The sequence below is a fragment of the Nesoenas mayeri genome (genome assembly GCF_963082525.1).
Source record: "Nesoenas mayeri genome assembly, contig: SCAFFOLD_35, whole genome shotgun sequence".
Taxonomy (NCBI): domain Eukaryota; kingdom Metazoa; phylum Chordata; class Aves; order Columbiformes; family Columbidae; genus Nesoenas; species Nesoenas mayeri.
The window spans coordinates 722,565-739,437 of NW_027659961.1; the positions used below are offsets into that span (position 1 = coordinate 722,565).

Here is a 16,873-nt window from a genome sequence, read left to right on the forward strand (position 1 = left end):
CATCCTGCTCAGAGTTTGACAGGATTGCTGCAAACCCCTGTGACCAAATCTCTACAACTGTCTCTGCTCAACAGCCTTTTACCCCAGGAAGAGGAAAACTGCCAATGCAGACACCAACCCAGTGCCCAACCTGCCTGGAGAGCCAGGACAGTTGTGTCACACAACAGCCGCCTCTGAGGGAACCTGGAGGTGATGGAACTGAAATGGTTTCAAACCAAATCATAGAATCATAGAATCATAGAATCATTTAGGCTGGAAAAGACCCTTAAAAACGCAGAGTTCAACTGTAAATCAAATACCGACAAGTCCACCACTAAACCATGTCCCAAAATGCCACGTCTCCACGTCTTTTAAACACCTCCAGCAATGGAAGCTGCAATCCTGAGCTGGCAGGACACCATTGGCTGCAGTTGGACATAAGATACTGGTCATGGCTGTGAGTTCAGCCCTGGCTGGCAGAATGTCTCACACCCTCACTGAGGAGGGCAGGGGGCTGGGAGATGGGAGCATGTTTCAATTTCCAGATCCCAGCACAGAGTCCAAATCATCCTGCCCTTGGACTCTGGATCCCATTTCCTGAGATGCAAAGCTGGTGGCCTTCTGAGGATAATCATGTTAAAGGCATGAATAATCCTTCAATGTTTGTGTAGTTTCTCTAGGAATGTCAGTCACATATGCTTATATTTACATCTTTTTAAAATAATACACTGCATCAGTGGTAGCCCCTCTGGCAATGACAGTTAAATAGGCATTTGCACTATAAGGCTCCATACCCCATCCACAAGCACACATCTAAGTGGTTCAGATGAAGGGTGGTCTGGCAAACGTCACCTTTTGTGTCCCCAGGTGATGGACACTGCTCATGTGCCTCTGCAGAGAGTGGCAGGAGCTGGATCCCCTTCTCGGGACAGACTCCTTCCAGCAGAGACACAGACACAGGGGGAACTCATTGGGGCTTTACGGCATTTCACTGGGCATCAGTGTTGACATATTGGGTGCTGTCCTGTGACTGCCCTTTCTGCACAAATGATCATACAAACACAACCATTTAGTGAGATATGGTCATAAAGGGGCTGTTATGGACAAGAAAGCTTACCATGAACTCTGGAGAGAGCGAGGAAGTTCATAATAAGCACCAGGAAGAACCAAGGAGCTCGAGGCCTCTTCTGAAGAGTGGGAGGCCTGAGCAGCCATGATTGGCCATTGTAGGTGTGGGAGAGGGTCAGGGCATGTCAGGGAGAAGCAATGAGATGGCTGATGGCTTCAGTGAACCCTTCCAGCCATGTCTGAGCCCAGCAATGGAAAGCAGTTGATGTCTGCAGGTGGAGGAGGAACAGGAGGAAGATTTTCCTGGGAATACGGAAGGAAGAAAGGCCTCTCTTGGGCTAATCATGTATGGCAGTGCCATTTGCATGCTGTGGGCATGGCTGTGCCTGGGAGATGGGAAACGGCTGCTGCTAGGGTGGCTGTGCTCAGTCATGGCCCATGAGCTGACCCTGCTCTGCTCCTCTCTTACACTGCTCACATCTGGATGGTCCTCAGGAATCATCCATGAACCTGGTGGATCCATGAATCCCCTGGAGAGATGAGGTGTGGATCCAAATAGAGGATTTGAGGAAGTTTTGGAGTGGAACACTGAGGTGACTGGTGACCATTGCCAGGTGAATGAAAGAAGCTGGATGAGTTGTGAGGAGCTCACAGGCATTTCCAGCTCCACAGAAAACCAGAGCCTTGCAGTTAAAGCAACAGCACTTGACATAAATCCCACCCCCAAAACACAAAACACTCACACTGACCACAGGAAAAGCCTTGAAAAACATTGGAGAAAGATCTACCGGGTCCCAGGGGTCAGGACTCAGCCATTCCGGTGATGAACAAGCATCAAGGGCTGACATGGCATTAGAGCCACCTCCACATGGCCCTCACCACCTGGAATCAGTTTCTCCAGGTCTTTCCTTCACCAGCCTCCAGGGACAGGGACCTGCACTGGTTGTTTCCTTCACAGCTGTGTCAGTGGTGGCCCTTCATGGGATCCAAACACCCTCAGAAACTTGGGGTTTGCTTCTGCCTTTCACTTCATTAGAGGTTTGTTCGTTGTTTCAGTAGCTGCAGTTCAGGATCATGGCAGCAGAGGGCTCACTTACATCTAAAATGCTCGTACAAGCCAAAGCTGTGCGCATCATTATCCTAAAGTCTGGTGTGAATGATTAGAGAGATTTCAGGAATAGCCAAACAGAGAGCATTTCCATCATAAATAGCAATAAAACCAAATTTCTTCAATTCCCTTCCCTGCTCGCCCTTCCCTCCCTTTCCAGAACAGGTGGTATCAGCAAACTCCAGTTCATATCGATACGGAGCGTCTTCTGATAAAGACTGAATATGCAGAAAAGTGGGTGCCTAAATCACCATGTGAATGAGGAGACAGGCCAGGACACCTCAAGAGGAGTCACACTCCTCTGGACCAAGAGGTGGGCGTTCCTGGCAATCTCAGGTGCCACAGCACAGCGATACTTGTGTTCAGGGAGCTGTTCAAGTGACCCATCTCCTGTTCTGTAATTGTGTCTGAGTTTACTCAGGTCACCCCTGACTTGAGCCCCATCCACTGCTGGGTGTTCTCCAAACTCCTGCCTTCAGGAACAAAGTCCCAGGAGACCTTGCTGGTGAAGATGGAGGCAAAGACGCCATGAAGAACCTCAGTCCTCTCTGATTCTATTCTTACAAAGTTCAGCAGCAGGTCTGTGTTACCCTGGTCTTTTTCTGTAAGGAACTGCGTCAGCTCATCTTGCTGCCCTCAGCCTCCCCTCCAGGGCAGCTTTGGCATATTCTCTGCATCCATGGACAAGGTTTCTAAATTCCTCCTTTGCAGCTTCCCCTGCTTCCACCTACTGTGTGCTGCCTTTGTGCCCTGCAACTCCATTGGTTCAGACCAACACCCTCATGAGATAAATGCCTCATTTCACTGGTTCTCAGATAGATCATTCTTGTGCTTGGAGTAGCCTGTCCTGTAAGGCTGATCAGATTTCCTGAGCTCCTTTGACCTTCAGTGCTGCTTCCCATGGCGCCACATGTATCAACCCCATGGCACTACCTGAATCAGCCCCCCCAGATATGTCCAAATCTTCTCCTCTGGAGCCCACCAGCCTGTGCTCTGCTGCTGGCCTTCCTCCCTCCCCTCTGGTGCCTGGGACCCCACTGTGTTCTGGTCACAACAGCCAAGGTGGACATTGATGTTCACATCCCTCACCAGCTCTTCCTTGTTTCCCAGTTCCAGATCCAGGTGAGCATCACTCTCATTGGCCCACGATGCAGACATGTTAAGCAGTTGGCCCAAGATCCTCTGGACTGTTGGCACTTGCCACTTTGTCAGGCCAGTGAATATCAGAGCAATTACAGTTCCCCATAGGAACCTGCCCATTGACTGGAGACTTCCGCCGTGAGTTGCTGATGGGAGATCTTGTCCATTTCTTCTACATGATCATGTAGTTTGTAACACCCAACACGTTGTCACTCTCTATTGGTTTACATAACAAAGTCTTGGAACTGGGGGTAGGTGTTGATGTGCTACAGTTGTTACCTCTCTAATAAGACAATAGGAGTTTGAACAATGTCAGACAGAGCTGATTTCAGCTGCTCCAAGATGGACCCACTCCTTGCCAAATCTGAGCCACCCAGTGATGCTGGCAGCACCTCTGGGATATTGTATTTGAGTAAAGGTAAAAATTGTTGCACAACAGCAGGTGGGAGAGAGGAGGGAGGAGATGGGAGAGAAAAGCTATGCAGACACCAAGGTCATATCCCATAGGACCCAAGCAGGTCCCTCAGCAGCCCAAATCTTGCTCTCCTGAAATTCTGCTCTTGGCCTTGTTCTCATCTCCCAGGAGCCTCAGCTCCACTTTCCCATCCCTGACTGTTCCATCCTGACCAACTCTTTCTGGTTTGTAAGTGTGAAGTCCCACAGGGCACCTCACCCCACTGACTCCTCAGTCACCCGTGTCAGGAAGATGTTGTCAATGGGTTCCAAACCCTCCTGGATGGACGATTCCTTGCACATATTGGGATATCTCGGGTCTGCCACGAGGACACGGACCTGGAAACATGAGGCTTCTTTCATTTATCTGAAGGAGACCTCATCTCATTCCTCTTCCTCAGCAGTGAGTCTGTAGCCGATGTTCAGTGACCACAACACTGCCCATGTTGTTCTGCCCTCTCATGCTGACTCCTCAACGTTCAGCTGACATTGTCTGTTCCCAGGCAGAGCTCCACACGTTCCTGCTGCTCTCCCACATGAACAGAAACTCTCTCTTTGACTCCAGACCTCTGGCATTATGAGCACTAGACGCACAAGACCCCACAGTTTCTGCAGGAGATGATATTTATAGTGTCCTATAACTCCTCATGCTGTTACGTTGGGAGATACACCTCCATCAGGATAAACAATCTGCATGCAAACTTTAACAGCTTAGTAAATGGAGATTCAGTCCAGAGAGAGTCCAGACCTTGAGAAAATCTGGGATTTACCCAACAGAAAACTCTTAATTTGTTGAAGGAGAAATGGGCAGTGATGTATTAGGGGGGACAATAACCCCATTGATCAGGACAGAGCAGGACCTGACACGCTGAGCAGTGACCCTGAGGAGAAGGGCCTGGACACTACAAGGTCTCCACAGCAGCCCGTGGTGCACGCTCACCATGAACAAGGCAGCTGCACACGGGGCTGCATGAGGAGGAGCGTGAGGACCCAGACACCTGCAATTTTCATCCCATTCTGTTCAGCACTGGTGTGACCCACACACACGGGTGTGTGCCAGTGTGCGGCTTCCCAGTTTGGAGAAGCAGGGAGGAACTGCAGAGTGCAGGGCTGTGCCAAGGCAGGTTCAGCACCTTGTGCACATGGTGTGGGGTGCTGAGGAACCTGGGCTGCTTTGGCCCAGCAGCGCTGGGGAGGCTGCAGCAGTGCAGGAGTAGCCTGAGAGTGCTTGAAGGGCGGTTTCAGAGGTGGTAGAGGTTTCTTCATAGTGGGAAAGAGCTTGAGAAAGAAATAATGGCCCAAAGTGCAGCTGGGGAGGTCCAGGCTGGACATGAGTAGAAAGGAATGTGAAGGAAGGGCAGTGCTGTGGTGGAGCAGGTCAGCAGAGGGAGTCTGCATCAGCCCAAGGCTTTGTGCTTCAAGGAGCAGCTGGGGAGGATGGAGAGATCTCAGCAAAGGAAGGAAGATGCTCAGACAGGAGCAAGGTGGGGCAGCAGGGGGGATGTCTCCCGCCTGCAGGGACAGAGGTGCAGGGGATGCCTCAGCACAGGACAGGCTGTCGTGGAGATGATCATGGGATGGAAAGAGGCTGAAAGCCCCACCAGACATGAGCTCCTTCTCCCCTTGGCTATGGCTGTTGTCTGCACCTCTGATGCCTGTGAGGAGACACCTTGTCCTTGCAGCACAGGGGCCTCATGGCCTCCTTGTCCCCAGCCAGGAACCTGGGAGGTGTGGGACCATAGTCCTGCCCTTGGCGTTGCACAGCCCCACATCACACTGTCCCAGGAAGGGCCCTGGGCAACGTGGGAGGGACAGCATCTGCCTTCCCATGCTATGAGGTCAGGACTTGGCTTTTGGCTAAAGAAACACAACCAGGTTTGCTCAGCATCAGAGAAATCTTTAATTTGATTTTCCTGACCTCCACTTTTCTTCTCTAACAGAACCTGGATGTTTTTTCTCAGTAGGTTCCCTCAGTGGGACCCATTAACAGTACAAGAAACTTTGGAGTTTGAATCTAACTTTGACTTCTTGAGAAGTTTCATCACCTTCCTCCAGGGTCTGAGGTCCATGGACTCAGCACCAAACCCACCAGAGGGGTCATTAAAGCGCCTTGGGCTGCTCCTGTGCTGCTGAGCTGGGCTGAGCTCCTGGGACACAGGGAGCTCATGGCAGCGGCAGCGCTGCAGAGAGACAGCTCTGCCCAGGAGCAGCTCCTCTGCACACGCAGCAGGGCTGAGGGCTCTGCCTGCAGCACCGAGGGCACAGGAGCCAGGCAGAGAGAGGGAAACGCAGTCTGGGCTGGGAAGATGCTGAGAGGTCAGCGGAAACAAAATCTTCTCAGTTATGAAGCCTGTGGCTGCAGGGCATTGAATCTGCAAATCTTGGTAGGATCTCAGAAAGGTGTCACACTGCAGAGCCTTAGAGAGATGTAAGTACAGCTCTCAGAGGTTCTCTGATCAGAGGGGAGGATGTGCTGCAGAGCAGGGGTTGTCTTCTGCACTGTCAGTGACAAGATGTGGATGCTGTGTTCTCCCCAGGATGGCTGTGGGGTCTAAATGTCAATGTGCAGGCAGGGGTGCCCAGGGCTGTCCTGCAGAGCAGGGTCCCTGCACCCCAGGGCTGTGCTGGGCAGGGACTCTGCCACCTGCCAGGGTCAGCGCTCAGCCTGCCCGGGAGAGCCCAGCAACACTGAGCCCGGAGTGTCCTTGGCTGGGAGGGCAGAGCTAAGATCCTGTTCATGTACAATGAGGGCGGTCAGTGGTTTGCAGATCAGCCCTTGGAAACCGTACTGCTCTGCTCTCAGCGGTGTCCAGTTTCTGCTCAGGGGAACATCTGGGGCTGATCGTCCTCCAGCTCAAAGAGGTGCTGGCACAGGGCAGCCGACACCAGGACTGATGGACAGACCAGCTGTCCCCACTCTGCACTAAGGGACAGTCCCTTTGTCTGTCAGCACCCACAAAGTTTCACTTGCAGTGAAAGACATTGTTAAGGCATTTTTGCCTTAACAAACAAACAAACAATACCTTCTCAGCCATGGTGGGGCAGTTAGAATAAAATAAACAGAACAAGATCTCTACAGCTCTGCTCTGCCATTAAGTGAAATGGGAGAGACTGTGTTCAAATGGACTTTGATATCACGAGTTGATATAATCTGAGACCATCCCATTTCTCTATTTTCCTGTTGCTGTAGGGCAGGACTGAATTCAGTATAGTCCACAACAAAGATGCCTCTTGCCAATGACACCACCAGCCAACAGCAACCACAGCACGTGAAAGGGACCTGAACAGGGTAAGTCAGTCTAGGGGATTTCCATGAGAACTGGAACACATTTTGCTCAGAGAACTCTGCCCTAATTTCTCACTGCCTTTTCCTCATTGGACAGGTCCCCGTGACCAGAAACGGCCAATGTCCAACAGCAGCTCCATCACCCAGTTCTTCCTCCTGCCCTTCACAGACACACGGGAGCTGCAGCTCTTGCACTTCTGGCTCTTCCTGGGCATCTACCTGGCTGCCCTCCTGGGCAACGGCCTCATCATCACCACTATAGCCTGGGACCAGCACCTGCACACCCCCATGTACTTCTTCCTGCTCAACCTCGCCCTCCTTGACCTGGGCTCCATCTCTACCATTGTCCCCACCTCCATGGCCAACTCCCTCTGGGACACCAGGGCCATTTCATACTCAGGATGTGCTGTACAGCTCTTTTCATTTGTCTTCTTGATCACAGCAGAGTATTCTATGCTCACAGTCATGTCGTACGACCGCTACGTTGCCATCTGCAAACCCCTGCACTACGGGACACTCCTGGGCAGCAGAGCTTGTGTCCACATGGCAGCAGCTGCCTGGGCAGCTGGGTTTCTCCATGCTCTGCTGCACACAGCCAATACATTTTCACTGCCCCTGTGCAAGGGCAATGCCCTGGGCCAGTTCTTCTGTGAAATCCCCCACATCCTCAAGCTCTCCTGCTCGGGCACCTACCTCAGGGAACTTGGGCTTCTCATGTTTAATGGATCTTTAGTTTTTATGTGTTTCATTTTCATTGTGGTGTCCTATGTGCAGATCTTGAGGGCCGTGCTGAGGATCCCCTCTGAGCAGGGATGGCACAAAGCCTTTTCCACCTGCCTCCCTCACCTGGCCGTGGTCTCCCTGTTTGTCAGCACTGTCATGTTTGCCTACCTGAAGCCCCCCTACATCTCTTCCCCATCCCTGGACCTGGTGGTATCAGTTCTGTACTCGGTGGTGCTTCCTGCAGTGAACCCCCTCATCTACAGCATGAGGAACCAGGAGCTCAAGGATTCCCTGTGGAAACGGATGTCTGGATTATTTTCTGAAGCAATAAACTGCCCATCATCTTCTGCATAACAATTACAGTGTAAACTGTTGCAGGCCCACCCTGTCTTCTGTTTTTTTTGTTACCGCTTGTAGTTTTCTACATGTGATAATATAGTCATCCCCTTTCTAATTCTCTGTCTTCTTTCCTCATTGAGGAGATGTGTAAATGAGGAGCTGTGCTCTATGTGTGTTTCAACACATTAAAAGTCCCTGCAGCATGTATTTTTTCCTGAGATCCTTTCAGCAAGGCCTGTTTGGAGCTGCAGAGACAGTTCCTGTGTCCATGGGTGGAGGGGAAAAGAGTCCACCCTGTCAGCCCTGCCAGGGAGCAGCAGCGCTTGTTCTTCCAGAGCTGTTCTGCTTCCACTCCACACTCTCCTTCTCATCCCTGGTGTTGGTGCAAGGCCTGAGTGCTCTGGCAGCTTGGTCACGGTCCTGCTGTGTGTCAGTGCTGTGGGCGCAGGCAGGGACAGGCAATAGGCACTGCTGTGACAGAGCTGGCCTCATAACAGCCTTTCCACAGAGAAAGGTGATCTACTCAGGGCAATACACGATGGTTTTTATATTCAAGCATATGCTTACAATAGTGTCCCACAAATTCAAACCCCAGTGTGCAGCTGAACAACGTGTGTGTGCAGTGCTGGCACACAGCAGTGTCCTCTCACAGCCAGGCTCCTGCCAGAGACCTGCAGGACCAGCAGAGCAGGGCTGGGCTGTGCCCCTGTGCACTGGACACCCCGTGGAAGGAGCCCCAAGTCAATCACCATGGACTGGCCCCTCACAACCACCATTTCCAGCACTGGCCTCTCACCCACAGAGGTTTTTCTTCCCTCTATGAATGGACACTCAATGAATAGTTCAGCAATCCATGTTTACTTTGTACAGATGAGATGTGAGCATGCACATCATGTACGTGAGGTGACATGGACCTGAGTGAGCACAAACACCATCAACTATTCCTTTCCATTCCATTAAGGCCTGTAGCACAGGCGAGGTCCTGAGGTCACTTCATATTGGGAGGAACAACCTATGGGAAATCACCTGAATTCTGCACTGGGTTGTGCTTCCTTGAACTGAGCTCCCCGTGTCCATTCCTCATGACGTGGGACATCTCAGATGAGTGCAGAGCAGGTGACACAGCACAGGGCTGAGGTGTCTCCCGTCCTTTGGGAGTGGCCACAGAAGGCAAGAGGGACACTGTAATTCCTGCCTCTGTGTGTAATAGGGACAGACTCTGTCTCTGAGCATCCCTGGGTGAACAAGGAGTCCTGAGACCAACTCAGATATGGATGCCTGACAGAACCTGAAATTTCTGTGTGTGACTCCATTAACAAACCCCACTGGATCAGTGAGATTCATCTCAGCTGCCTTGGACAGGATTATTTCAAGTGCTCCAGTCTGCTCTGTCACCCTTTCTTGTGATTCCAGATTGTGATCTCAAAAGTGCCATAGAAACCAGAATGGTTCTGGGGTCCTTAGAAATCTCAGACCTCAAACCCATCTTCAAGAAGAGCAGGAATAGGAACTGGGATAACTACAGGCTGGCCACCCTTCCTCCCTCCCTGGGAAGGGGATGGGATACGTCCTCCTGCAGCCATTTCCAGGAATGTGAAGGACAAGGAAGGGATTGCTGAACCCAAAGGGACAGGGGAAAGAACGGCATGTTGTGCACAGGGCGTTTGCAAGGCTCAGACATGGTCTCCTTCTGGCCAGAGTGGTGCTGATGGGGCTCAAGAAGTGGATGCTGGGTGGGAAGTTGGCTGAACCATCAAGCACAAATATCACCAGTGGTACAAAGTCCTGTGTGCAGCCAGTTACTGGTGTCATCCCTCAGTGACCAGCACTTGGACAACACTGTTGAGCATCTTTATTCTCCCCTTCTATGATGCAACAGAGTGAATCTTTAGTGCCTTTGAGGATGATGCAAACCTGGGTGGAGGCCTTGAGCAGCCTCACCTGGTTGAACCTGCCCTGAGCAGGAGAGTGAGACAAGATGAGTGAGACAAGGGCTCTCTGCAAACTTGAGTTATTCTGTGATTTGACAGAATTTTTGCCTTGGACAGGTTTCTGGAGAGAGAATAGGTGGAAGAATAGGAAAAAAAAAAAAAAAAAAGGTAAAAGAGGACATATGTGCTGTGTTAACAGAAGTACAGCAGTTCCAGTGAGGAGTGCTTTTCACTATCATTGTTAGTAGGAAATATATTTGAATAATTTGAACAAGGTGAGGAAGCGAGATGGGTGTCTACAGCCTGTGGGAAAGAGGGGCAGGGGTAGGACTGTGTAGAGCACGGTTCAGTCTTGGTCAGGTCCTGGGTGCTAAGGAGGGTGATGGATGGGTTGGGTATTATGAGGTCAGCTGAGTCTCAGACACTCATAATCCAGTCAGAATCATGTGGCTCTGAAGGGACAGTGGGGTCAGTTCTGTGTCTGGAGGTGACAGCCCAGCAGCAGGGACATGGCTGGGAAAGAACCTCTGCCCAAGGGCCCACAGGTCTTACCCAGGAAGAGAGACAGGTTGTCATGTCCATCCCACCAGAGAACATGACGGGACATGGGCAGGGACATGGTTGTGTCTGTCAGAGAAGCTGAAAGGCCAGCAGCACTCATGGGATTTAGAAGATCATGGCAAGGTGACTTCTCTCTGGTCAGGTAAAAGACCACAAGAAGCCTAACGGGTTGGGTTCCCTGCATGAAGGGCAGTTTATGAGATGGTCGAGCTTTCCTTGATAGTGGGAAGAAGCAGGAAAGAGAAAAAAGAAGTCTACTTGGAAGGTGAGGACTGGATATGAGGAGGAAGAAATGTCACTGGAAGGGCAGTGCTGCGGGGCAAGAGGTGACCCAGAGGGAGCTGGATCAGCCCATGGTTTGTGTGCCAAAGAGCAGCCGGTGAGGGTGCAGACACAGCAGTGAAGGTGCAGAGATGCTGGGGTGAGAGCAGGTGGGGTAGCGAGATGGGTGTCTGCAGCCTACAGGGAAAGAGGCTGGAGGTCATGACTTCTCCTTTCTGCTTCAGAAAGCAAACCAAGGGGTGTCTGAGCATCAGAGCTGAAGAAAAATCTCAAAGGAGAACTCATGGTGGCTAAAAATTCCTCACAAGGGGAGATGGAAGGGAAGGCACTGATCTCTCTGGTGACTAGTGAGGAGCCCAAGGTAATGGCAGGAAGATGTGCCAGGGGAGGTTTAGGTTGGGCATGAGGAAAAGGTTATTGACCCAGAGGTGATGGACACTGAACAGGCTCCCCAGGAAGGTGTCACGGCCCCAACCTGACAGTGTTCAAGAAGAGACTGGACAACGTCCTCAGACACACGGGGTGACCTGTGGGGTGTCCTGTGCAGGGACAGCAGTTGGATTTCATGATTCTTGTGGGTCCTTCCAACTCAGGACATTCTATGATTCTATGAAACACTAGGTCAATAGTCAATATTTTCATTGTGCAGTTGAGTTGCAAACATACACATCATGTGCATGTCCAGTGTGTGCATGTGGTAAGATGAACCTAAGGGAGCACAAATTCCATCAGCTGTTCCTTGGGGTGCCATAAAGGTCAGTGGGACAGAGATGGTGTTCAGGGGGCTCTTCCAACCTGTGTTATTGTAGGATTCCATGAATCTTTTACTTGGAGATCTAAAATGCCCCAGAGTAAATACAGCAGCTCCTCTGAGGAACGTTTCTCCACTCAAAACCTTGATAGGAAATCTATCAGATACATTTGATGTAAGCAGCTTAGTTTGATCTGCTCACACACTGGACCACAAGGAGGGTGATGGTGGGTACGATGTCGTGTGTTCACTTGTGTCTCAGGAACTCATAGTCCAAAAGGAAGGCAATGGCTGTGGAGAGCACTGTGAGGACGCTTCTGCCTTGGCAGGGGATTGGCCAACAACAAGAACATGGCTGGGAAAGGACTGTGAGGTCACACACACAGACGAGCAATGCGGTCCAATCAGCATGGCTTGATGAAAGGCAGGTCCTGCTTGACCACCCTGATCTCCTTCTGTGACAAGGTGACCGCTGAGCAGATGAGGGAAAGTCTGTCGTGGGGAGTGAATGCGCCACACGGGCTGTGGGTGTTGTGTCCTTAGACTGCAGTGAAGCCTTTGACACCGTGTCCCACAGCATCTCCTGGAGAAGCTGCAGCTCGTGGCCTGGATGGTGTATGTGCGATGGGTAAAGAACTGGCTGGAAGGCATTTTAGAGCCATTTGTCCCCTTCCTGTTCACATGGGCATCCCATGAATGCATCACTGCTCTACCCCAGTGTAGACAGGCACAAGGCTTCTCCACCTGGACCTCTTATCAATGCCACTAGTTTCTCCAGCAGCCTCATCCTGGACTGTGGGATGCCCAGAACAGCCCTCCCAAGACAGTTTGACAAAGTCTTTTTTCTACTCCATCCCCACATCCCTGTTCAATCCCCTCATGTACAGTTCAAGGACCAGAAAGGTTGGGTACAAGTGGGGCATTGAGAAAAATGGTCAGGAAAGCTTTGAGGTGCACAGAGAGCCCATCAACATGTTGGCAAGCTGCTCTCTCTGAATAGGCCCAGAGGACCAGCACAGCATTTGCTGTGTCCCAGAAACTCGCCTGGAAGGTTGGGATATGGAGAAAAGGTTTGGTCTGGGAAGGGACAGACACCAAAGAAGTCCTGGCTCTCAGGGAGGCTGCATGGTCCTCTGAGAAAGAAAATAGCAAAAATGACTTATCATAGAATCGTGGAATAATTGTGGTTGGAAGAGACCCTCAAGATCATCAAGTCCAACCATAACCTAAATCTGGCACTAAGACATGTCCCTAAGAGCCTCATCTATATGTCTTTAAAACACCTTCAGTGATGGGGACTCCACAACCTCACTGGGCAATCTGTTCCATTGCTTCAAAACCCTTTCCTCTGAACTTATTCCTCCTATCGAATTTAAACCCTCTCATGTGCAGCTTGAGGCTATTTTCTCTTGTCCTATCACTTGCTACTTGGGAGAAGAGACACACAACCACCATGATAAAACCTCTTTTCAGGTAGTTGTAGACAGCGACAAGGTCTCTCCTCAGCCTCCTGTTCTCAAGGCTGAACAGCCCCAGCTCCCTCAACCGCTCCTCGTGAGACTGGTGCTCCAGACCCTTCACCAGCCTTGTCACCCTCCTCTGAACTCTCTCCAGCACCTCAATGTCTTCCTTGCCATGAGGGGCCTCAAACTGACCCCAGGATTCAAGGTGCAGCCTCACCAGTGCCCAGTACAAAGGGATGATCACTTCTCCAGTCCTGCTAAAGCTCTGAATCAAGGCTTAAACACCTTGGTGTGACCCAGTTGGTGACAGCCTGGACTGTAGACTCCTGAGGTCCCTTCAGCCTCAGTTCTCTCATGATCCCAATGTGATGTTGGGCTCTGTTTCAGACTGGAGCAGAGCAGGCGATGATGGGGCAGGATCCACCTGTGCTGTAGGTGATCATCTAAACCAACATCTCAGCCAGGGAACCAGCCAACACCTCAGTGTGACTCGCTCTGGGCAACGTGTGAGGAGTCCTGGGCAGGGCAGGTTCAGAGGGCATGGGGTGCTGTGCAAGACACAACATGATCTTGGCTTCATGCCTGCAGGCCCATCAGATGTCAGTTAATGTCAATGACAATTAAAATAAGAGGAACTGAAGACAAAGATCCAAAGCAAAGGAAGGTGTCAACTGTCTTTCTTTTCCTTTTTCTTTCTTTCTTTCTTTCTTTCTTTCTTTCTTTCTTTCTTTCTTTCTTTCTTTCTTTCTTTGTTTCTTTCTTTCTCTCTCTCTCTCTCTTTCTCTCTTTCTTTCTCTCTTTCTCTCTTTGTCTCTCTCTTTCTCTCTCTTTTTCTCTCTATCTCTTAATGTATGTATTTATATATTTATGTATGTATTTATTTATTTACTTATTTATTTACTTGTTTATTTATTTACTTATTACTTATTTACTTATTACTTATTTACTTATTTACTTGTTGATTTACTTATTTACTTATTAAATTCTTTGCAGGGGAGTCTCTTTTCTTTGGAAAGAAAAGAGTTCTTCAGAAATGGGGATGGATTTAGCACACAAATGTCTTCAGCTCCAGGGACACAAACACCTGGTGCCAGTGTAGATGCCCCGGGAACCCCTGCCCAGGCTCCACCTGCACTGCACGGTGCTCTGGTCTCCCCAGGTCCTGTGTGATAGATGCCAATCCCAGGCTAGCACGTCAGGTACACTGGGCCCTAAAGTGGCCCTGGCTGTTTATGGTGAGACAATTGATGACTGATGTCTGTTTGGAAACCTCCACTTTATTGTTGTTGTTTTATTTATGGGGTTTTTTGTTGGTTTTCTTGCTGTTTTGTTTTTGGTTTTGGTTGTTGTTATTGTTTAATTGGTTTGAGGGTTTTTTTGCTTTGGTTTTGTGGGGATTTTGTTTCTTTTGTTTGGTTGGTTTGTTTGTTTGATTGGAGATCTTTGTTTACTTTTTTTTTTTTGCATATTAAAATTTAAAAGAAAAAAGCCAAAAAGGGAATTATGTGGAAGTGCACTAAGGGTAGGAGAAGAAATATTGGTCTTCCCCTGTACTTCTATTACCAACACTCTATAATTTCATCTCCCTCATCACTCAGGAGTTCCCACCTCTCCTGATTCAATGTCCCTGTCCAAGGACAACTTTCCAGCACTGTCTGGATGTTTGCCCTTCCCAGTGCTCTCAGGTTTCTCCTCCACTTGTTCTTTGGTCATTCAGTGGCCTCTCAACTGTCTGGTTTTTCTGCTTTGAGCTTCAGGGAGTTACAAACTTGCCCCGTTCTTCAGAGCTCTAATTGACATGGCAGTCAACACGTTCATTGTGTTTATTTCTATCCTCTCTTGTCTCTCTGTCTAAAGCAGTTCTTGTGTGGGTGTCCCTTGTGGATGCTGGACCTCATCAGATCCACTTACACACACAGCTGAGGAAAGTGTTTTGCTGTTCATTGAACTGTGCAGTGTTTGCACAGGAGAGCAGGGGGAGCTGGTGCACAGGAGCTGCAGCATCTCCTGCAGAGCTCAGTGGAGAAATCTGATGGAGGAAAAGGGATGCAATCTCTGGTGGCCAATGAGGGAACCAGCAGACTGGGGGTGGGGGTGAGGAGCCAGGTTGTCCATACAGTGTCCAGCCTCAAGGACTGTTCTCCTGCCTGTCCAGATGTCTTCAGGAGACCCTCGGGATCAATATCCAGTGTAGAATGCTGCTGTCACTTCTTCTACACACTGAGAAATGAGAGAAAATACCCTGGAAAGAAAAAACTTCCTTCATTAAGTCTTCTTTGAAAACTTGATCAGCAAGTGTCCAATTGAAACCTCTACAGTTAGTTCTACAATTCTGGAAGATGTGAAGAAAATTAGGGAAAGAAACATCACTCGTTAGGGATTTCTGTGTTTTAATGAGCCCCATGGTGTATTTGATGCTGAGTTCATGAAACTCAGATATCAAGCACAGACTGAAGAATCTGCTCAAGAAGTCCAAGCCAGAACAAACTCCAAAGTGCCTTAAAGCATTAATGAGCCCCACTGAGGGCTGTTACTGACAAAGCCTCCCAGGGACTCGTTAGAGCAGATAATTGGAGGCAGTGATTGCATCAGGCACAGGCAAAGTGCAGCAGCTCTGATGCTGAGAAAGCCCTTGGTTTGTCTGATGAAGGACAATGGCCAAGCCTTGAGCCCCTGCCCCTGGAATGGAGATCCTGTCCCTCACGTGTGGCTCAGGGCTCTTCCTGGGGCTGTGGGGAGTGCAATCCCCAGTGCAGGACAATGGTGTGACACTCCCTGGGGGTGCAAGGAGGCAATGGGGTGCCATGGCCATGACAACCATGTGTCTCCTCTTAGGCCTCGCTGGCAGGGACATCAGCCATAGCCATTGGGACAAAAACCTTGGCTCTTGCAGGGACATCCAGCCTTGCCAGTGCCCTTGGCTATGTCCACCACAGTCCATCCTGCACTGTCCCAGGCCTGTGGCTGTTTCCCCACAGGCTGCAGACACCCCATGTGCTTCCACACCTTGTTCTCAGCCCAGTGTGTCCCCACCTGTGCTGCTGTCTCTCCATCCTCACCAGCTGTTCCTGGAAACACAGAGTCATGACTGATCCAGAGTCCCTCTGAATGACCACAGCACTGTGCTCAGAATGACATTTCTTCATCCTGAGCTCCACTCTGGACCTTCAGAGCTGCAGTTTCTGATGGTTTTCCTTTCTCATGCTGTTTCCCAACAACAACAAAAAAATTAAATATTGACACCATCTGGGAAAGTGATTTTCAAGATTTCTGAAGCTACTACTGCCCTTTCTTGTCATGGTTTTACCACAGCCACCAACTAAGTCCTTGATAGCTGCTCACATCCTGCTCTCAGTCCCCAGGTAGGATAAGGGAGAGAACTGAATGGGAAGGGAGAAACTTGTGGGTTTAGACAAAAAATTAATAAGACAATAAAAATAATACACTACTACTAATAATATACTTATACTAAGATACACATAAAGTAAAATATATGACACTCAGTGCAATCCCCCACAGAACTCCAGTTGTGCTGAACAGGCAGCCCAAAAGAAGAGAGCACCCTGGTCCTGAACAGCTGATCCAGGCAAGAGACAGTAGAAGTGCAAAAGGCAGAGAGGTCCAAGGGCCAACTGAAAAACCACAAAACATCGTAAAACTGAACTAACACTGGACTCTCAATAGAATGGAACTCCCAAAGAGAGCTAAGCAATGTGGCCGGAAAACCAAAACTAACGGGCTGGAAAAGGCACCTCCAGCTTTATACTGAGCATGATGCTAATGGTAGAG

At 49.9% G+C, this 16,873-nt stretch overlaps 1 protein-coding gene and 1 long non-coding RNA gene across 2 annotated transcripts; one reads left to right on the forward strand and one right to left on the reverse strand.

Moving 5' to 3' along the window:
* Window positions 1-7,154: 7,154 nt before the first annotated feature.
* On the forward strand, window positions 7,155-8,111 carry LOC308052563 (olfactory receptor 14J1-like; the record flags this gene model as incomplete). Its single annotated transcript, XM_080364635.1, has 1 exon — window positions 7,155-8,111. One exon carries the CDS (start codon window positions 7,155-7,157, stop codon window positions 8,109-8,111), a length of 957 nt encoding a protein of 318 aa, XP_080220761.1.
* Window positions 8,112-13,938: 5,827 nt separating this feature from the next.
* On the reverse strand, window positions 13,939-14,907 carry LOC308052588. Its single transcript, XR_013923566.1, has 2 exons — window positions 14,024-14,907; window positions 13,939-13,984 (listed from the first exon to the last, which is right to left on the reverse strand). It is a non-coding gene; the product is annotated as an uncharacterized lncRNA (long non-coding RNA).
* Between the last annotated feature and the right edge of the window lie 1,966 nt (window positions 14,908-16,873).